At 37.3% G+C, this 22,644-nt stretch overlaps 1 protein-coding gene across 4 annotated transcripts; it reads right to left on the bottom strand.

The window, feature by feature from the left end:
- Positions 1–5,650: 5,650 nt before the first annotated feature.
- CIPK9 (CBL-interacting protein kinase 9) lies at positions 5,651–22,403 on the bottom strand. 4 transcript variants are annotated; one of them, XM_088901440.1, is made up of 15 exons: positions 21,881–22,403; positions 21,426–21,488; positions 18,928–18,999; positions 18,453–18,560; positions 18,256–18,336; positions 17,140–17,193; positions 16,919–17,044; positions 16,740–16,829; positions 16,456–16,578; positions 16,018–16,125; positions 15,432–15,548; positions 15,234–15,290; positions 13,169–13,243; positions 12,993–13,063; positions 5,651–5,681 (listed from the first exon to the last, which is right to left on the bottom strand). In XM_088901440.1, exons 1-15 carry the CDS (start codon positions 22,055–22,057, stop codon positions 5,666–5,668), a joined length of 1,338 nt encoding a protein of 445 aa, XP_088757566.1. In that variant the 5' UTR covers positions 22,058–22,403; the 3' UTR covers positions 5,651–5,665. The 4 variants fall into 4 exon arrangements, with proteins under 4 accessions (XP_088757566.1, XP_088757568.1, XP_010251862.1 ...); XM_010253560.3 differs by lacking the exon at positions 5,651–5,681 and adding an exon at positions 5,965–6,102; XM_088901442.1 differs by lacking the exon at positions 16,018–16,125.
- Positions 22,404–22,644: the final 241 nt, after the last annotated feature.

Genomic DNA, 22,644 nt, shown 5'->3' with positions numbered 1-22,644 from the left:
CAAATACCGACTAGCTAGTCGGCACCTTGCAATTAATAATTGGTTACATTCTGGGTTTATGGAAATTCAAATAAAATTAATAAATCGGCGGGTTCGGGACGGATACATCCCATCCCGACCCAGACCCGACACAAATGGAATCTCCAACTAAAAACCTACACTCCTGGGCCATGGGCCCAACGCGCTTGTCAACTAGTTATCATCTTCTGTGAACGACAAACGTGCGATGGACTTGTCAAAGCCACGTACATATAATAGTTTTTGTTTATTTGTTCCTGTTGTAGCCAATTGGTGGGACACCCCATCATCCAACGGTAGTAAGGAGGAGAGACTGTGGGAAGCACCGTCACAGGGTGGAACAACTACCACCTAAAATAAATATCTGCTAACCAATGAATCAATTCAGTTTAACACGTATGGACCATGGAGATCGACTGGTCCTTGTATCATAATTTTTTCCTAACTGTTCCAAGCTAACTGCCACCGACTGATTTCGGTGGTTTGTGACTTCTGATCGTTTCTGACAGCACTATTGGCATGATGTATAGTCCATCCATGGCCCTGTCATGTAGCGAAATAGAAGTATAAAACATGTGAGTTCGGATCTCTTGCCCACATCTACTCACATAACATCGCATCCATATATGAAGAATATTTTATTCTCCTATATAGTATTATGTAGAGAGATGTTTCTAATTTACGGACAGTGTTATGGGTAGACGTGGGCAGAGAGATCCGGAGTCAAAACATGTAATTGTTTCATCGGACCTAACGGATCAGATGTGGTCCTCCCATTATTAAGGTTGTGTTTGGAAATGGTTTTGGCTTAAACGGGTTTCTAAAAAAAATTACTTTTTGAAAGAGTGCGTTTTTAAGTATTTGACTGCTTACGAGTTTTTTTAGTTGAAAAAAAGTTAAATAAAGTTTTTTTTTTTACGGTTTTATTAATCACATTCTTTTTTTTTTTTGGTTTATGTAAAGCTTCTTCACCAAATGATTTTTTATTGGGTTTTGGCCTGTCCAACATAAAAAGCAGAAAAAGCCCATTAGGCAAACACTCACAAAGCCAGAAAGGCGATCTAACTAGCTCCCTTCTGTTCTCAAACCTTTAATTTCAAAATATTTTTAATTTTGTGTTACTTTAAAAATTGAAGTTATGGTAAATTATAAGGACCCCATACTATGGCGTTAGTGACAAATATCATTATACTTTCATTAACAAAGACCCTTTTGGCCGTTAAATCAGCTAATGAAAGGCGCTAAATTATTAAAATATCCCATTAAATTCTCTTTATTTTATTTTTATTAGCCATTTTCTCTTAAATAAAAAACACCTCCATTACTTCTTGCTTGAAAATACTTCTATAGTTATATAGCTATCATAAAGATAAAAAATACTAGACAATTTTGACAAAGTTGAGAACCTTCTTGTTAGATACCCAATTAACCTTAAACTCGCAGTGAATGGGAAAAGTAGAGTTACTTCAGTCCATTTGGACACCCACTCAAGCTTCGTTTTAGAACCTTATTGAAGGTTATAATCCCAAAATAGAGGAAGACGATGTTGTAAGGTTTGCAAGATTTGTAAGAGTAATGGTGTATACGGTTGGTGCTGCTGGTTCACGGGGGACACTCGAGAGTAGACCTGTTCATAGGCCTGGCTCAGGCTTGGATTTTGCCAAAATTTTAATGAGCCCGAGATGCTGAAAGTTGATCTTGAAGTGTGGCCTATGAACATGTCTACGAGTAGTTCCCAAACCGTGGGCCTTTTTTGTGAATCGAACTGGTAGTATCGGTTTTTGGAAAACTGGTAACTGGAACCAAACCAAAACTAATCAGTTAACCGATTGATCGGTTCGATTAGTCAGTTTTTCGGTTTTTTTGACTTTATAATATTTATTCTTGATTTCCAAAACTTATTTCCACTGTTTCTGTATTTAAAAATACCCCTTCTAAGTTCCACTGTAATCTTTGAGCAAAAAAAGTTCTACTATAATCCTCTAAGACAGTTCCACTTCCATTAATTCAAAAAATTATATAAAATATTATATTTTAAATAATAAATAATATATTATAAATATATATTTATATATATAATACGTATTTATTAATTTAGAAAAACATGTATACCGATCAGTTGATTAATCGCTGATTTTTTGAATTGGTTAATCGAAACCGAACCGACCAATTCAATTAACTGATTTTTCGGTTCGATTTCAATCGGTTTTTTGGTTTTTTTTTGCTCACCCCTATCTACGAGAGTATCCTTTCATTCATTAATTACAACAACCCACTGGAAGTATGTGTTGGTGGAACTGTGTATTGGATTGCAACAAGTGATTTGTATGGATTGATGATATCATTTCTTTTGACATTGAAGACGAACAATTCATTGATTCAAAGATATCCCAATTACCAATCTTCATCCTTCTAACCAAAGCAATTGTTTTCATGTTGGAAAAGTTAGTTCGAGTCTGATGTTGAGTCAATGCACAAAAGAGGAAGCATGATTTTTAAGCTAGAAGAATTGGGTGATTTTATTTTAAACAGCCAAATAAGATTTTATTTTAAATTAATTTTGTAAGCTAGAAGAATTGTCTTTCTTTAATTCAAATTTTGTAGAAAACTTTAAACAGCCAAATAAGATTTTATTTTAAATTAATTGATAGAACGCTAACAAAATGGGTCTTTGTCGCAAATGAAATTAATTACAAGGGTATTTGTCACTGTCTCCGGTCCTAATTTATCTTTAAAATTATTAGCTTTTGACTTTTGAGTGTCCTTTCTAAACTTCAAATCTAAATTAAAAATGAAAAAAATTGGCTAATATACAAAAATCTCTCCTAAAGTTTTTTAAAATCATAAAACCTCTTCTACTTCACTGTAAGAAATTCGACAAAAAACCTCTCTTTCGACTCAAACAAAAAACTTTAGTTGATGCATTAATTTTTTAAATACCAAATTTATCCTTTTACCATTGATTGAGACGGACAACCATAATTTCCATTTAATAGCCTACCACCATGACTGAAACAAAGCCTGTAAAGTCAAATTGAGCTCCGCTCTTGGCCTTCAATTCAACGCAAAGTAAGCCAAGTGCTTGAATTCTGGTTTTCTCTTCTTTTGTATGCTCTACAACTCCAATCATCCCATGGCAGGCGGAATTGTTTTTTGTTTTAGTTCCTTTTATAAATATCTAGGTGACTTGACAGAAGATGAAGAAAAATAAAAGAGATACCAGTCATCTCTGTTTTGGGGCACGCCTGAGCCATTTATCAAGACCCAAGATTGGCACTCAGCGTTGTGGTTGCCTGAGAGGCTGAGAATATTTGACAATGGCCAATTCCAAGTCGCCAGCATTACATGTTTTTCGACGTCGTTGTGCTGTCTAGTTGTATCCTCCCTCCTCCTCATAAATGCCAAGCATTCTCACTAGAAGCTTCGATTTCAAGCTCCTAAAGTCTAAACTCTAGCTATTTTGTGCAGTCCACAAACTTCGTAATAGGGCTATCAGAAGCCACTTTAGCTAGTGTGAGTTTAGTGCAGAAATTTCAATTAATGTTGAGTTATCAAAACTATTGAAGTTAAAACCATAGGCTATATGCAGAAATTAAACCTACAATTAATTAGGATATGGGTTTCTTCTCTTGTAGTTGTACTTAAAAATTTATTCTTTTTGAAATGATATTGAGCGAAGGAAAAAAAAGGTTATATTTAGTTGTTAAGTGGAACAAAAGAGTTTGGTTGAGTTGGGAGTAGAGCCACGCAGATAACAGATAACAAACAAATTGCTCCAGTATGATGGGCGCTTTCAAATTTGATAGTAATATCTTTGTCAACATTAGTGCTCTCCATTCCATATTTCCATCCCAGAAACAACATGGCTTGCCAGAGAACATGGGAGGTGGTGTGGGAATGGAGTAGGAGGGGTGGTAGAAGCCTAGAAGGTGTTTGTGGGTTTGTGCAGAAGCGTTGGTGAACCTAATAACCTAATGTCTTGGACTCTTTAGATCCAACTTTGTGGGTTTGTATATGCGAGAGGAGGAAGAAGAAGAAGAGAAATGAAGCAGTTCACAACTTCAACACATCGTCTTTCTCCCAGGAACCACTACAAAACTTAGAACAATCTTGCAAAATCATCTCCTTCGATTTCTACATATCACTTTCAAAGAAAGCCCATGATGAATTGGAACTCGATTTTGCTTCAAATCATCGCTTGCAATAGCTTCTCTGAAACACCAGCCATCACAAAGGATTTCTCTATAAGCCAGCACGATTATCTTTCGGTGGTGGTTCTATTTCCTCAACACTCTGAACCCTCCCTAGGAACCGGAGGATACAAGGTCAATCATGTCACTCCATGTCTGTTTGATATGTGGCGTCCATGTGTATGGACCAGACTACTTGTCCGGTACTATGAGTAGAAATGTAGACGATGGCAGTTCGCGTAGTAATGGTTAATGTACATTGAATTTGACTTTATAGGTTCTGTTTTAGGGCCTGTTCGTTTGCTCTGAAATCTGATATATGAAAGTATAATAATTACATTATGAGGCATATTGGTATTGGTGAATTTTTCTTTCCTCTAAACTCTAAATGTAGAGGATATCATTTTGACTCCATATATGAGAGTTATTGTTTGTCTTTTTGAGGGTATCATTGAAAAACAAAAAAATTGCATGATTGCACTCTAAAAGATAAGAAATAAGAGGAAACAAACAAACCCTTAGTCATGGTGGTAGGTTATTGAATGGAACTTATCGCTGTTTGTTTGTGTCCGTGGTAGAAGTGTAAAATCAGTATTTAAAAAAAAAATGGATGCATCAACTAGTGTTTTCTGTTTGGATCAATGATGGGAGGGAGGTTTTTGTCAAGTTTCTCAAAAGTTTAAGAGAGATATTTGTTACAATAAAACTATAGAGGAGGTTTTCATGATTGTCAGAAACTTAAGGAGAAATTTTTGTATTTTACCCTAAAAAATATATACTGATCAAATCATATGGCTCATGTCACTAAAAATGACCTACCAAATTCCCATTCCTAGGCTCCTTTTCAACTTAAAATAGGTCCAAATTATTTACAACTTTTAACTAGTCATAGGAAATTCCAAATATATTTATATCAAACTTGTTTCTTTTCAAATCTCATCGTCATCATCAATCATCATATCTTCTCTGTTGCAATATAGAGGTATTTTGCATCAATATAACATCTACATCTTTCTTTCCACTAAACTCCTTTCAACCAAACCGTACAAAAAAATTGTTAAAAATATCAGTAGAAGTAGAAGGCACCGGAGTCTGAACTTCATCAATCCTATCTAGGTTAGTAGGAGTTTGATATTTTCCTTTCAAGGGAGAGATAGAACGAGTCTTTCGGGACTCTTATACTAATCCATTTAGAGAAATTCTCTCGTCCTAGCACAACTCATGTAATGTTCTCTGTGTTCGATCCTCTCGTTGTCATGGATCCTAAAGCCCAAGGACGTTGCACCTGCTACCACGGTTCGTACAACACCTCACAGCCTTCTTAACAACTTATTAAAGGACTCTAGTTAAGTGTAAGGTTTGAATTTACAAATCATGAAGCTTCCCCAATTAAGAGAAGTGTACAAGTGCAGCTTACAACCCAATTACTTCTCATGAAAGCATTCTTTTAATTTCCCTCATACGTCGGAATAGCTGAAATCAGAGAAAAGATGGCAGGGGAATATGATAGGGATATTACGAAGAAGGAAGTCCGATCATCAGCAACTGTCACTTTTAAAATGCCTTAATTGTTTACGTAAAGATCACTATCAATTGGATATGCATGCCTTAGAGGAAAAAAAAAAAAAAGATGCACGATCTTTTTAAGATACCTTTTGATCGTGAAACCCACAAGGAGATTAAAGAAAACAAAAAGAACTGATTGCAATAACAATAATAACATGCAAATAGTAGCTAGATAGAACTTTAATTTCAAACTGACTTTTCTCGGCATAACTTAATTTCCTAACACGAAAGCACCCACCAGGGATCTTGTTTGTTGGTATAAGGGCAGATCCTATCATTCACATCCAACTTGACTGCAGCTCATTGATTTAGCTTTAGTTGTTATCCACTACCAGAAAGAATGCAATTAGTCAGAGGTTACCATCCAAGATGGAGAGCATTATGTTATGTGGGGTTTTTCAATTTGAACTTAAGGCCTCTTAGTTACATAGCTTTCAACCATTACCCATCATGCATGTCATGACTATTCATCTATTCATCAATTATTCTAAAAACAACATCTTAACCATATGTAACCATAGGGGTGTTCATCAAAAACCGATAAATCTGGTTAACCAAATTGACCTAATCGGTTTTGGTTAACCAAACCAGTGGTTAATTGAACAAATTGGTATTTATATATATTATAAATAATCTATATATTAATAATATATTATATATTATGTATAATATATTTATATTTATTTATTTATAATATATATTATAAATATAAAAACAAAAAAACAAAGAATCTGTTAGCGTATTCTATCAAAATTAGTTTCATTATCTCCTTCCTTCTAAGAGATAGCTGTACATATCTTATCTTCTCTTCTTTCCTTATTGTATCCTCTTTAGGTCACCGACCTTGTCTCCCTATTGTATCCCTATTATAATTAGCTCTATTATAAATAGAGCTGTAGCCTATTGAATAAATATATAAAAGATAAACTATTATCTTCTCCATCCATCCTTCTTGGTTCGTATCATGGTATCAAAGCCTGTGATAGTTTATCGGATCCGTCCCTCCACTTGAGCTTCGCCGGTGCCCTCTCATGAGTGCACACTGTCATTGCACCGGTTATCGTAGCACCTCGGGTTGAAGGCTAGCTCCCTCGCATAACCGCCCGTCGTGATCGTCGTCCTGTACATGACTTCTGGTGCACATAGAAAACTGAGATTCTTATTTGCTTCTTCTTCTTCAAGCCCGAAAGCAGAAGCAGGGTAATCTGGAGGTTGCCATATGGTGCACGGAAGCTTGTCGATCTAGCTTCGAGGATAATCACGAAAAGCGCCCAGTTGTTATTCTCGTCTGTGTTTTGCAAGGGTCTTCCTGCTCCACCGCCCGGTACAGAGGTGAACAGAGAACTCGACCGAACCGACGACTGAAGTTTGGATCCTCCGTCTTCCAAGTCTGCGACCAGAGCGACGGAACCGACGACTCCTCTGCTCCGGTTGGTTGCGGAACAAGCTTGGATCCTCAGTCCTCCGTCTTCCAAGTCTGCGACCAAACCAACGATTCCTCTGCTCTGCTCCGTTCAGAACCAACGACTCCTCTACTCCGGTTGGCTGCGGAACAAGCTTGGATCCTCTGTTCTCCATCTTCCAAGCCTATGACCAGACCAACGATTCCTCTGCTCTGCTCCGGTTGGCTACAAGCTTGGATCCTCTGCGACCAGACCAATGGCCGGCGAACGAGATCTTACCGGAAGTAGGGTCATCGAGGTAGATATCCCAGAGGGTGACCCAACCCGAATCAGGAGCTCCTTACTCTTGATGCCGATCAGCTTCTTCATCTGGTGGTTCTCCACTAAGGCGATAATGTGTTGCGTTATTCCTCCTTAAGCCAGATGAACCCGGCTTCCCTGTTGTAGCCCACCTCCTCCGTGCCGTCCAGTGGCAACAAACTCTGGGGCAGTAATAACCCCAGGCTGGCTGCATCACAAGCCCGACCTGAACAAGAGGTCACTCATCAGTGGGTCTCGTAGTAAGCCACTGTTTCAAAAGACAGTCGAATTTGAACCGACCCGGGCATTAAGCGTAAGACCCCAGGCAGCGACATCTCCTCCAGAAGCTCCAGTGATTTCTTCTTGCAGAGAGCATCTCCGCCTTCTCTCTGTAATTCTCAATTGCTTGACTTGCCATTGCTGTTGTCTGAGCTGGTCTTTAAGGCTTAGTTGGGGGAAGACAGAAACAAAATTAACTGAAGAAAGCACGAAAAGGAACACGGGTCTGAGCCTGAGCAAGAGCCCCGGGTCTACTTTGTTTCTTTTCCCGTGATTTGCGTTGCTCCAGAGTTTTGTGTTTCTCCTCATGGATTCGTCTGAAGTTGCTCAACATATCTCTCATCCCATCACTATTACCTTCGATGGCTCAAATTATGATTTATGGTCTCAGGAGATGTGCAGTTTTCTCAAGGGACATCTTCTATGGCGATATGTGACAGGTGAGATTCCCAAACCTACTAAAATTGCTGATGAAAAATGGGATGGAAAAAATCATCAAATATTGACCGGGTTTCGCAATACTTGTATTGCAAGCATCAAGTTGGAATTTTGCAGATATGACTCTCCTAAAGAGGTATGAGATTTCTTACAAGATCGTTATTCTATTTCTGATGATATGCATCAATTTCAACTCTATAGGTGTCTTCACCATATGAAGTAGCAACCTGAACAGACCATTCAGAGCTATGTCTCTGAATTACAAGTTCTTTGGGATCAGTTAGCACAGCGTGAACCTGAATGGGATAGTACCTCTACAGCTACTACTTATTCCAAGCTTCGCGATTGCAAACGTGTTTGGTATCTTCTCATGACTCTCAGGGATGAGTATGAACCTATTAGCGGTACTCTACTTCATCATAGCCCATTGCCTTCTCTTGAAGTTGTGATCAAAGATTTGCTCTCTGAAGAAACTCGTCTAAAAACACTCCGAGATGAGCGATCCTTATTATCTACTGATGTTGTTCTTGCTACTCTAGGTACGTCTGCTACTTCTTCAACTAAATCTTCTAAACGGACTTTCTGCAATTACTGCAAGAAGACTGGTCACACTATTTCTGAGTGCCGCCACTTGCAAGCCAAAAAGGCGTCTGGACAGAAGTCCTCATCCATGGGTTCTCAGGCTTCGAGTTCTACTGCAGTTGCTGCCATAGAGAATTCTTCTGATAACACTTCTCCAAAATTTTCTCTTAGAGAACTCCAAACTCTTCTTCACCAGCTCCAACTTGATTCTGGTATGCCTTCTAATTCAGTCTTGTCCGTCACTCCAGGTACTACCTCATCATGGTATTTTGATTATGCCTGTTGCAATCATATGACATCCAATTCATCACTGTTTACTTCCAAGTCACATCCTTCTATTGCACCAATCGTTCATACTGCCGATAGTTCCACCTTAACTGTCAAAAGTGTAGGCACTGTTTTAACATCTTGTTTGTCACTTCCTAACACTTTTTTGGTACCTAAATTATCTCTAAATCTTATATCTGTTAGACAATTATGTGGACTTGGTTTTGAACTACATTTCTCAAGTCGTAGTTGTACTGTGCAGGATCCACGGACAGGGAAGATCATTGGAACAGGCCGTAAGGTTGGGAGATTGTTTGAGCTATCATCTTTTCAATTACCATCTCTTGCTGCACAACCTGCAACCTCTCCTAATGCATCTACCTTGGCTATGGATCCCCCAGCTCTGCCTTCTTCTGAGCTCTTGATTCCTCTTGATGAATTTGACCCTGCTCATTCTAATGCTTCACTCCGTCACTCTGGTAGGGTCACTAAACTTCCATTCTTCTTCGTGATTTTCATTGTTATTCTACCATTGTATCTTTATATGAGCCTTGTACCTATCGCGAGGCTAGTACTGACCCTCTATGGCAGAAAGCAATGGCAGGAGAAATTCAAGCTCTTACAAGCACTCATACTTGGGATTTAGTTGACCTGCTTCCAGATAAATCCGTGATTGGTTGCAAATGGGTCTACAAAATCAAGACTCGGGCAGATGGTTCAGTTGAAAGGTATAAAGTTAAATTGGTAGCTAAAGGGTTCACACAGGAGTATGGCATTGATTATGAGGAGACTTTTGCTCCAGTAGCCCATCTCACTTCTGTTCGCAGTCTTATTGCGATTGCTGCAGCTAAGCACTGACAGTTATTTCAGATGGATGTTAAGAATGCTTTTCTCAATGGTGATATTTCTGAAGAGATTTATTTGTAGCTCCCTCCTGGTTATGATCATCTCCCTAATCAGGTTTGTTGTCTCCGTAAAGATCTATATGGACTTAAGCAGGTGCCTCGAGCATGGTTCTCCAAATTCAGCTCTACTGTTTGTTAGTTTGGCTTTCAATCTAGCACTTATGATCATGCCTTGTTCATCCGAAAGACCTCTCAGGGTTGTGTACTTCTCCTCCTTTATGTGGATGACATGATCATTACTGGCGATGATTTGCAAGGCATTTCCGCTCTTAAGACCTTTTTTAGCAAATAGTTTGAAATGAAAGATCTTGGTCGACTAACTTATTTCTTAGGCATTGAGGTTTCCTCTGACCAAACGAGATATTATCTGTCTCAGGCCAAGTATGCCACTGATCTTGTTTCTCGTGCAAGACTCACTGATACTAAGACTGTTACCACTCCAATTGAGCCTAGTGCCCATTTGACAGCCACTGATGGTACTCCTCTTAGTGATTGCACCTTATATCGGCAACTATTTGGCAGTCTTGTATACCTTACTGTTACTCGTCCTGATATTGCGTATGCTGTCCATATTGTGAGTTAGTTCATGTCAGCCCCTCGCCTTACTCATTATGCTACTGTGCTTCGGATCATCCGTTATGTCAAGGGCACTTTGTTTCATGGACTTCACTACTCCAGTTCTTCCTCTCTTCATTTGATCGCATATTCTGATGCTGATTGAGCCAGTGATCCTACTGATAGACGCTCCACTACTGGTTATTGCTTCTTTCTTGGAGATTCCCTTATATCTTGGCGTAGTAAGAAGCAAACGGTTGTCTCTCGTTCTAGTACTGAAGCTGAATATCGAGCTCTTGCTGACACTACCTCCGAGCTACTATGGTTACGATGGTTACTCCGTGACATGGGAGTTACTCATTCATCTGCAACCCCTCTTCACTGTGACAATTGTAACGCCATACAGATTGCCCACAATGACGTATTTCATGAGCGCACTAAGCATATTGAGACTGATTGTCACTTTATTCGTCATCATGTGCTCGAGGATACCGTTCGCCTTATTCCTGTCCCTTCCCAGGATCAGTCTGCAAATATATTTACCAAAGCTCACTCTCCTCTTCGCTTTCGTGCTCTCGTTGGCAAACTCCAGATGATTGATACATTACCATCTTGAGTTTGAGGGGGGATGTTAGCGTATTCTATCAAAATTAGTTTCATTATCTCCCTTCTAGGAGATAGCTGTACATATCTTATCTTCTCTTCTTTCCTTATTGTATCCTCTTTAGGTCACCGACCTTGTCTCCCTATTGTATCCCTATTATAATTAGCTCTATTATAAATAGAGCTGTAGCCTATTGAATAAATATATAAAAGAAAAACTATTATCTTCTCCATCCATCCTTCTTGGTTCGTATCAGAATCAAATTGGTCAACTGGTTAACAAATTGATTCGATTTAGTTTCGGTTTGGGATATTGCATAAACCATAAGGAGTGGTTTGGTTTGATTATACCCACGGTTTAGTGAGCACCTCTATCTAAGTGCCACCTATATATATATAATGTGACTTGCGATCAACTATTTAACCCATGACCTAACTAAGCACAACTTTTGTGTTCAATTTGAGTATTAAAACATTGGCAATAACTCAAGAATTATATAAGCATCTACTACAGATTACATAGCATTGCCTCATATCTTAAACCCTAAGGACAATAAATTGGTGGAATGTTTATTCCATTGAGGAAAAAAGAAAAGATCTCCCCATCTCACAATACATATACACAACACATTTGTCATCACATAGCTCACAGGTACCTCTTCCTCCTCCTCCTCTCCTTTCTGACATATGCGCATATTTTTTTTTTAAATTAAATCATTAAAAACATAACAACGTCAAAATTAAAACTCTCATGGGTATTCATTATCTCCATTAAATCCCTCTTTTCTTCTCAAATCTCTCTTAATACCTTTGCGCTCTCTCCCTAATAAAGTAGGGGTGTAAATTAGATGGATTAGATTATGAACCCTAGCTTGTACCCAAACTAATGTCAAAACCCATATTTGCCCACCCAGTACATGGAATGAAAGAATCTTCTTCTATAAAAATCTAAAGAAGTCATTGTTCCTTTCCGTGGATTGTTCTTTTTATTAGTGTGGATTCGTTTCATGGATTGTTTTTTTATTAATTTAATGTAGTCATTTCATCTGTTCAATTTTGAAATTGTTTTCTTTCTTTTTTTTTTTTTATTTTGTTATTGATCTCATGCCAAACACATTATTTTGGCTTTATAGGGGCTTTACAATGGGGGGTATCCCATCCCCCAAACCCCCCAACCCTAAGGGCAGTGGGATTTGACCCCAGTTCTTTGCTACAAGTAGCCAAAGAACCTATCAACTAAGCCATCATTAGATGCTTCTCATGATAAGCAGTTAACTTATGTGCTTTTCATAATATATAAGCTATATAAAAAGGAATAAGTTTGAAACTCAATAACAAAAAACAAAAAACAAGAAAAGAAGATCATTTTCTACTAGAAATATATAAAAAACTTTGGTAAATCACTATTACTTCGTTTTTCTTTGAAAATACATTTTTAAATAGTAGCTTGTGCATTGCAGGGATCACTGCTAGTTGAATTGGAAATTTGTAACATCTATATCCCAGAGGAAAAGAAGAAAAAAAAGCCACTTTAAAGGCCCTACAAGAAAAATTACTTCTTTCTTCTCACTCATCAAATATCCAGCTAAGCCATACCAAGAATTATACATTTTCCCCTTGTTATCTCAATCTTAACACATTATTTCTTTAGTAACATTACAGTAATTAGATTGGTTTGACACTTAGAAATACTCTAGATATCCATGCCTTCCATGGACTGCTACATAACTTGTGGAAAAAAATGACTAGACAATAAAGAAAAACAAACGCAATGAATTAGAAAAGTAGACATCTTCAATCTGGTTTTGGTTATGACCTACAGAAGCAATGTTAGAATATAGTGCATGTTCTCCAACAGCACCGATGCAAAATATTTGACAAATTACCTTGCGTCTTCTGTGATTGCTTCAGATTTCCAGACTACATCTTTTAATCCTGATGAGAAGCTTTTGTAGAACTGTTATTTGATCAAAGAGTTGTTGAAGAGATGTCAATTTGCTATTTCATTCAGGGCTAGCAAATGTTTTTCATGAAAAATTAGAAAGCTTGAATCTCTACATGCCTTATAAAACTCCAAGGTATCACCTCCGGTCTTTCGGAGCTCCACAAGATGCAGTGAAGGAGCCACTTCAAATACCTGAATAGGAAATATGAATACATTCTATTTAGCATGATCTACCTAAGAAGACTCCTTTTATTTCCATAAAAGCAATAAGCAATCAGCAGCATAATTAAATGGTGTCCACTCTAGCAAACCCTCTTTAGGTGTGCTACAAGTATTGGATGCTTACATGGGTCCAAGCAATGGACTTTCTTGACATCTAAATTTCAATGTGCACAATCAATGTTATTACATATTAGAGCTTGGGTAGCAAGCACACAAAGACATCTAATAAATGGTGTAGAAGTTATAAAAGAGATATCTCCATCAATTTATAGATCATCATATAAATAACTTAGATTCTTCCATTAATTTTAGCCATTCCATAGGTTCAAGTATTAAAAGATGTCTTCTATAAAATATTCAAGCACCATTATCTTGTTGATATGGCTACCCCTGGGGGACTAGGGCTGCAAATAGATTGGATTGAATTTGGATAGAGATATATCCAAATCTGATCCAATAAAAATCCTAGAGATCCAAACTTGAATTGATGTCTGATGGATATGTAAAACATTGATTTGGATTGGATTCGTTTACATATACAGTTAGCTGATTTGATTCGAATATCAGCAAATCTATAGAAAATTAGCATAAATTTACAAAAGTAATATAAAACGAAAAATATATACTATCAATATAAGATAGGTTTATCTGAATCCTAAATCCCTCTTATTCTAAAGAATTTTAATACTAAAAATTAAAAACGGGATTTATATTCGGATCAAGAAGCATCCATATGGTCGTTTTGTGTTGGAATAGATGCCTTTAGAATGGGCCGAGTTTTGTGGGTTTGTTATTCTATTGTTCGTATGGTTTGTAGTTTTGGGCCGAGATAGTTTGGGATTGGACCCGATCTCTTGGTGGTGGCATCACATGTTTAGAAGTTTTGTGACCTGGAGCATGGTTGATTTCAGGTTTGGTCTTAGGGCTTGTTTGTTTAGTGGTGTTTTGTCCCTCTCCATAGGCCTTGTATAAATACATAGACTTAGCTAGGCACCATAAGAATTGTGTTGGACACTCAAACAGTGACCAAAGCGTGCTTAGGTCACAGCACAAGCCCATAGTGCAATTCCGCAAGGCGACAGCCCTCAAATCACAATAGACACCCTACAATATGAAACAACAAATCGCCTCCATGACGCAGAACATAACTAGCTTTAGCATACGATTTGATACCAGTGATCCCCTGTGCTGTGATGACATTTAGTCTAAGCGCTGCGTTGCAACAGCACAGCCTTCCCATACTTGATTTGCAAAGATAAAATAGCACATGAAGGACCACAAAATCTTTAAGTCACAAAACAGGCTTTAAAAGGGGGTAATAGCTATATCATATGCGAATCCCGAGGGGAAGAGCAAGAACCCAAACCCTAGGATTTCATACGTGATTTAGGTATATAAATAGAGCAAACCCGAAGCCTTCCTCACGACAATCTTACAGTTTCCTTGCGTAAGCTTTGCCGGTTTAAACCCTTAACCTCCCTAAGCTCCCTTTACAGCTCTTCTTCCTCACTCTTCCATAGAGCCATCTACAGTCTTTTAGGTAGACCCAATTGTTGTCTTACCTGCTTTTCCCACACCTTGTATACAACTTATATTATTATATACTCTTTTTTCTAAAAAAATTCTACCTTTTCTTTTTCAAAAAAAAAAAAATCAAGAAGCACTCAAATACGATCCAATTGATAGACGGATCGTATTTTCAAATCCGATCCGACTATGGAGAAACGGTATATCTGAATGAACAAATCAGAACTCAAATTTGAATCGGATTAAATCCAATCCATTTCCAGTCCTATGGGGGACTTGAGGAAATGGGGTACCATAGTCAGATCTAGCCTATGGTAATTTATATAAATACCTGAAAATCCATAAATATCTATTCCTCTCTTCTCGAAAAACCAACCGAAATTATTTTTAGGAAAGAACTACAAGAAAATCTCTTATTTATAAGGAATAATACCTCTGTAGCAACTGAGAGACGGCCCTTTCTTCCAGTTTTGTCACCTCGCAACTTTATCTAGAAACGATTGACGTATAAAGAGAAATTCCACAAAAAATTATAATTGTAAACCTATAATGTTCTTTGCGTCTTTACTAGGAAATATAAAAAAGGAAAGCAAACCATGATATGAAGCTTGTAAAGAAGTTGCAGTTTTACCTTGTAGTTTTGCTTGTGCACATTGAAACCAAGAGGCTTTGCAGTTTCCTCAATTTTGGACATGATTTCATTTGCCGGGAATTGAGATGTAAACTGCGTTTCTCGCTTCACAAGACCCTACAATTAGAAAAGTAAATAAACAATGGAGTGTTTAGAATCTTCAGAAGAATATCAGTGTTGCAGCTAAACAAAAACGGGAGGTTTTGTTGAATGATATCATTGGATATGAAGACTTGTTTTTTTCCCCAACTTAATGATATCATTGGATATGGAGACTTTTATTTATTTTTTCATTATTTTGATAAATCTTTTGTTGAAGTAAGCTAGAATCAAATCTGCCACGACAGCTCATTACAGAGTTCTTTCCAACAATCCAGTTGAACTACAGGTTGCATGTGAGGTACAGTTTTAAGCTTAATTGTCTAATGGTTGTGAAGAACAACTTCACAACTTATGACTTGGTCACTGATATAAACGTTCCTGTTCATATGGCATCAATACTCTATTTGTTTTTGGTTGAAAACACCAATAATCTTTATAGAGCAAAACGAACATGGAATATAATTAGTCATTTTTAGGAACATACCATTTGTTTCTCAAATAAATTCTCAAGACTAAAACCCCGTGACCTAGAGATAAGCTCAAAAGCATTCATAGATACTGGTTTTTCTTTCTTTTCTGTTACAAGGTATTCCTGAAAAAAAAAAAGAAAAAAGAATAAGTAATAAAGAACTTTCAGGTGACACTTTCAATCTGGAGGATTAATAATCTATTGGGTTAAGTTATTATAAGACAAAATAAAATTCAAGCAAAACTTAGAATCGACTTGATTATTTTTGTGAATCTGACTATAGTTAAGAACTAGACTGAAGCATGATATGTAATAGGGCATGAATGCCAGAAAATAGACATTCTAATGTCAGAGATGCTACTAAAACATGTGTCTCACTTTTTTTGTTGAAAAGATGGCATCATGCCAATAGCTAAGCCAAGGTTAAAGCAAAGGGTGAATGAGAAACCTTACCTCGGATTCATTAAAAACAGCATTAACATCATCAAGGTTCACATCTTCCTCACTTTCAAAATCTGGTGGCCTGTACCCTTTCTTAAACCATTCATTTTCTAAAATTTCTGGAATTGTTATCCTCTGCAAACAAATGAATTGAAGATTAGATTTCAAAATCAAGTCCTAGAATGTTTGAGCAATAGCATGTCTGAGCCCATATTACAACTCTTCATACTTGAGCACACATTTCATAATGGTAATTATATTGTGAGAAGAATAACTAGTTGATCTAGGAAACTTACTGTGAGAGGATTTGGGTCAAGAATACGTTTGATCAGTTTCTTTGCACTGGAAGAAAACCATGAAGGACATGTAAAATCAGCCCTAAAAATCTGCAATTTGAACGAATCTCATAAGTTCTTTCACTAATGAGATTAATTAAGAGTATGAAACTATCAAACAAAACTACTGAAATTTTTACCTTTTCATACAAAGCTATAAGGTTTGACTCATCAAAAGGCAAGTAACCAGCCATAAGAACAAAAAGAATGACACCACATGACCATATATCAGCTGTTGTACCATCATAACCTTTATCCTTAAGCACCTGTAATAAGTATCAAACAAAAGGAATCCAATGGGTACAAAATTCAGCATTGCAACAAATCATTTTAACCACCAATACAAGACATATGTAAGTACCTCAGGAGCAACATAATTTGGGGTTCCGCAGGCAGTGTGTAGCAGCCCATCTTCCTACATGATAGTTAGAATGTTTAGCATCTTATTATATAATACTTGGAAATTACCTATAGCATAGAGAAGTCTTCCTAGTGGTAAGCTAGCCTGCATATTATGCAAGACAATCTGAAGTCAAACTCACACAAGAAGCAAAACTAAATACATGTGAGGTTGTTGGATCTTTGAACACTCTCCACGTTAAAATTATTGTGTGCTGCATTATCTCAAGACAAAGAACACATATCTTATTTGCAAGTTAATTATCGTTAATAACATTTTCAAACTAGGGCTGTAAACAATATCATATTGTTTGAATGAGGCATAAGCCTTAAGGAGTCGCACCATTAAGGAAAGCATATCATAAAGAGGGAAACTATATAAAAATTATGCAGAATTGAAAGGGTATATTTTTATATAGGAAGAGCATAAATGAAGAAATGATCATCAAGGACAAATAAAGGTTATTATCCTCAATACTCTTCTTTAGAGTCTTGGACATTGGATATGAGTTAGAGTCTTTATCCTTGTATTTGCTGCTTTTGAGGGGTCAGGTCACATCCTCCCACCCCTCTAGGTATTTTTGTGAGTATTAATAAATTTTTATCTTTTAAAAAGCAAAAACGAAAACAAATGATCATACAAACAATGCCTAGAAGAACAGTATATAGGAGCTCTAGAGAAAGTCATCCCACAGGAATCATTTTTAGTAACTTCTAAAACAGTCTAAATGGTAAGTAAAGAATAGATGCAAATGCACATATATAAGCATGCACACACACACAAAGGAACCTCAAGGTGAAAAAGATGTTACGCTTTTTACATGAACTTATGTGGTTGAGCCTTTTCCCTTGTGCACATTTAAAACAATGCTCTGAATAAGCTGAGTTTGAAGGTAGAGTCCAGATTGCTGATGAAGTCTCTAGCTGGTCATAGCAGAGACATATATAGGATCGAGTCCCACCTTCACCCGGGTTGGGGGGGGGGGGTCTAGACTATGGGGATGACTACCCTAAAAAAGCTATTTTCCAATATTGACTATACCTAAGAAAACATATCCAACGAAAAACACAAACTTACCCGTACTTGTTGTGACAGTGCACTCAATCCAAAGTCTGATACTTTAAGAACACCATATGAATCCAGAAGTAAATTCTCAGGCTGCAAATCAAGCAAACCTAATGAATGAATATGTGGTGATAATTGTATAGCATAGAGACATTAAATGCCCAATATAAACGAAGTAAAAATTTTAACATATTAAAATCTAGTCAAACCTTCAAATCTCTATGGTAAACCCCCCTACTATGGCAGTAATCCACAGCATTAATGAGCTGTTGGAAGTATCTCCTAGCTTCATCCTCCTTAAGTCTCCCATTATTGACCTAAGTATCAAAGAGCTGATAAGGAAATTTTTACCAAGCCAAACTTAAACAAATGCAAAACTCTAGATACCCTACCTTGACATGCAAGAACCAATTGCATTCACAGCAAGCAAACAAACACATGATTAATGCTAAATTTAAACAATTGCCACCCAATTATATCACCCCTTTAGGCCATGATATGGAAGAATGGAATCGATGTTCAAATATAGTAATCCTACTCAAAAAAGTGCACATGCATGGAGAAAAAACTGGACAAGTCGACGGTTGTACAGGCTAATATGGTAGGTGGTATGTTACACAATTTAGAGCTTGAATGAGTGAAATATTTTCTCTGACCATATAAAACCAAACAACAAAGTCTTACTATTTTGTCAAACAGCTCGCCTCCATCAACAAATTCAAGCACAATGTATATCTTGGTCTTGCTTGCCATCACCTACAGGCAAAAATAGACAGATACAAGCTGAGACTTATGAAGCAATTTACGGTATATAATATATAAACATCAGCTACAACACAGTTTATATCGGTTAAGTTATCTAACCATTCAATGAACTAATATACCCCTTGTCCAGCACAATTGTCGCTGGTCGTTGTCAAATAGTATGAGTAGAAGCATGGACAAAATTGCACTGGAATCCCATCGAGAGGAGGTAGTTAACTCTATTGTTGGTATTGTTTAATTGAATTGGGGAACTACTTATGCAATCATATCCTTGCTCGATAAACAGCAGGAACATGTATCTGTTACGAACATACAACATTTCCTAGCGACTTTCTAATAAAATGTGATGCACTAGCAATAATTTTAAAATAAAAAATCAAATAATTTATTATTAGATCCTTTATATGTCCGCTTGAGTTGGGATCTCCTACCAAAAATAAATAAATAAATAAACAAAAGGGAACGTTCCTACATGATCTGTGGCTGCAAATCTCATCATAGGAAGGAAATCTACCATGTATGAGATGTGCAGGTACATGTCACGTTAGAACGTTTTGGAGGAGATCCGGACTCTGTCTGCTCCATCGATTTCTGATTGCTGCAACTGACTTTCTTACAATCCCATTAAAAAGAACACGCGCCATATATGGAGGAACAAGATGATGTTAGGAAAGTCTTGCATTCACACTTTGGCTTCTGAAAATGGGGTGCCTTGAATATCTGCTCACTTATTTGAAACTAGGGAAAATCTATGATCCCAGAAGGATATAATACGAAAAGGCTTTGACCAAGTACAACCTTCCATGAATTTTGATGAAAACTCACAGAGTGGTTACAATTTTTATGATGCCGGTTGATTGGTTATAATTTTTTTTTGGTATCATGTTTTTTTTGGCGTCATAGTGGAACCTTTGCAACTATTATATTATTGTATAATGCATTTTGTACCAAAAGGCCCAAAACATTTTACCTCCATTTCCATGTTTTTAGGGTCCAGTCCACTCTAGCCCAAGCTTGCATCAGGCCCAGAAATTAGGGGCACGCTTATCTATCTATCTATCTAACTAAGTTGAGGGACTAAGTGCCATGCATTGGGATGAGATCTGCTGCTGTTGAGCTATCTAACCAATCATGCTAATGGGTCATCTAACCAATCACAAGTGAATACACCAGTGTTTCATAGGGTTTTTGTTTTGCCTGTAATTCACTCGCATCTTTAGAGCAGATCCGGGTTTGAGTGTCACTACCCCCTAAGTACAGTGATTTACCCCCACAAAATCAAAAAAAAAGAAAACCCACTAAGAAAAGCAGATGCAGAACAGAATAACTGTCTTAAGTCGTATAACATATATGAGCTCAGTCCATCCTCCCAATGCCCACCTCCTTACTGATATTGATTCTTCAAAACACCTTTTAATTGAAATGAAACACAGGCACAGCAATGAAAACAAAATAACAAAGCAGTTGGCTGATATTTTGAATTTGTTTCCATCCTTGGTATATTTGTGTTCATTGGAGGGTCACTAAATGGCTAGCTAGAGACAAAATCATAAACAGTGGGCTGGGTAATATCACAGATGAACACAGCAACACGCTAGTATTTCATACATATAGGATCACATTTTATGCCTACAGAACACTAGTATATTCTCTCACAAGGTTTTAAAAATTGGATCAGACGTAAAACCATTTTGGCCACTGGTTCTTGGGTCAAACGGTCTGGTCATTCAGTTGGAATGGACAGCCTGTTTTGATTGAAAAATTAAAAATAAAAGAGGCCAAAAATTATTGTCTGGGTCTATAGGTCAAGATTGACCAAATCAATGATTTTTGGCCCAAAAACTGTTTTAAGGTGAATGGAACCAATTGTTTAACAGGTTCCCGGGTCAACCGGTCAATCCAGTTTTCAAAACCATGTTCTCTTATGATAGATTGTCTAACTAGTAACCAGATGGATTGAATACAAAATCATATACACTAAACACATTAGTATTCTATACACACAGGATTCACATAGAACTCACACATTATCATTATGCATATGGTACACTAGCATGCTCACTGGTAATAGGTTGTTTAGCCCAGTCTGCATAATATTGTCTCCACCCAATCGAACTCCGCAAAGAAATGCTGTCGCAAGAGATGGAGAATCGGAGATGCACGTAAAACCACAAATTCCAGTGGGCCTCAAACTTTTTTGTTTGTTTCATATGAAACCACAAAACGCATTTATTTTACAATTTATGGTGTCCGTACTCCCTGAACTTTTTTCTTTTAATTTTCTCTTAAGTTTTAATTTTGTAAACACTTCATGCATACACTATGATTCAAACATGATGATGGGACACTATAATAGATTGAATGCCGGTGGAAGACGCATGCTCGTGCAGGAGAAAGAGTACTTTATTGTATAGTACCTCGTAAAGCTTGATTACATTTGGATGCTTGATCAACTTCATGGTTGAAATTTCTCTTTTAATCTGCAAATAAGATCCAAAAAGAGAAAAAAAAAGCACACTAACAAGTAAGTTCTCAAAAAGAGACAGAATAGTTTATAAATAGTTATGTTAGCTGGAACAAAACAACAAAAATATGTACAAACTACAAAGTGTTATTAAAAAAATAAAAAATTTTATATGATTTCAAATTAAAAAGTAAAATAAATCTCGCCCGAACAGTACTAATAAGTTCCTCACATGTCACCCAGTCACTGTTCCTAAATTTACAGGTGTGCTAATCTAGAACGACCTTTAAAAAACAATTGATAATTATAGATAAAGAAACCATGGCAAAGTCTAAACGATGATTATTGTTTGCCTTATTCTACAGTAATAAAAGTTCATTAACTCAGAATTGAGAGAGAGAGAGAGACCTGTTCGACCATCTTATGGCGGAGGACCTGAACCTTGTCGAGGACCTTGATTGCAACGCTATCGCCAGTGTCGACATTTTTGGCAAACTTCACCTTGGCGAAGCTGCCCTCCCCAAGCGTTTTCCCGATCTCGTATTTTCCTATCCGCGTGTGGCTTCCGTGGACCTTCCTGCTCATTTCGCTCTCTATGCTGTATTGTATCGCTGTTTCTCTCTCGCCTCCGATCAACAACGTTCCGTCACACTTCGGTAGTTCTCCTATACTACTTCTGCCGTTCTGCGTCTCTTCTTCTCTCTCTCTCTCTCTTTCCAATTGAGTTAACTATCTCAGTATCTCTGTGTATTTGTACGAATGACTGATTATTAGAAGGGACTATGATGGAATCAAGAAAGAATCAGGTATGCAGAATGCGGGATGGATGTACACGGAGGTGGGTGGGACCAGCATTCCAACGTACACATCCATCAGGAGAGGATTTTCGATTCATTTTGCGTGTTCTCTCACCCTCTCTCCTCTCCTTTCCGTGTTAATTCCGTGGGTGTTTGTCTTTATGTGTGTCAACGAAAATCAAATTTGTTTCCCAAAATACCCTTCCTCTTCCGTGGTGGTTATTGAACAGAGCCGTGTTAAGTGGCCAAGTGCCCATTTACGAGAGCCATCAGTTAATCGTTTGAAGCATGGTTTTCAAAACCGGATCGAACTGAAAAACCGGGATTTGGTTAGATGATCGGTTTCGTTTTACTTTAGAATCATTATTTCTATCA

The sequence above is a fragment of the Nelumbo nucifera genome, chromosome 3, assembly GCF_055504915.1.
Source record: "Nelumbo nucifera cultivar China Antique chromosome 3, China Antique-T2T, whole genome shotgun sequence".
Lineage (NCBI taxonomy): Eukaryota > Viridiplantae > Streptophyta > Magnoliopsida > Proteales > Nelumbonaceae > Nelumbo > Nelumbo nucifera.
The sequence above is the reverse complement of the archived record's forward strand: the minus strand, read 5'-3'. Positions and strand labels throughout refer to the sequence as shown.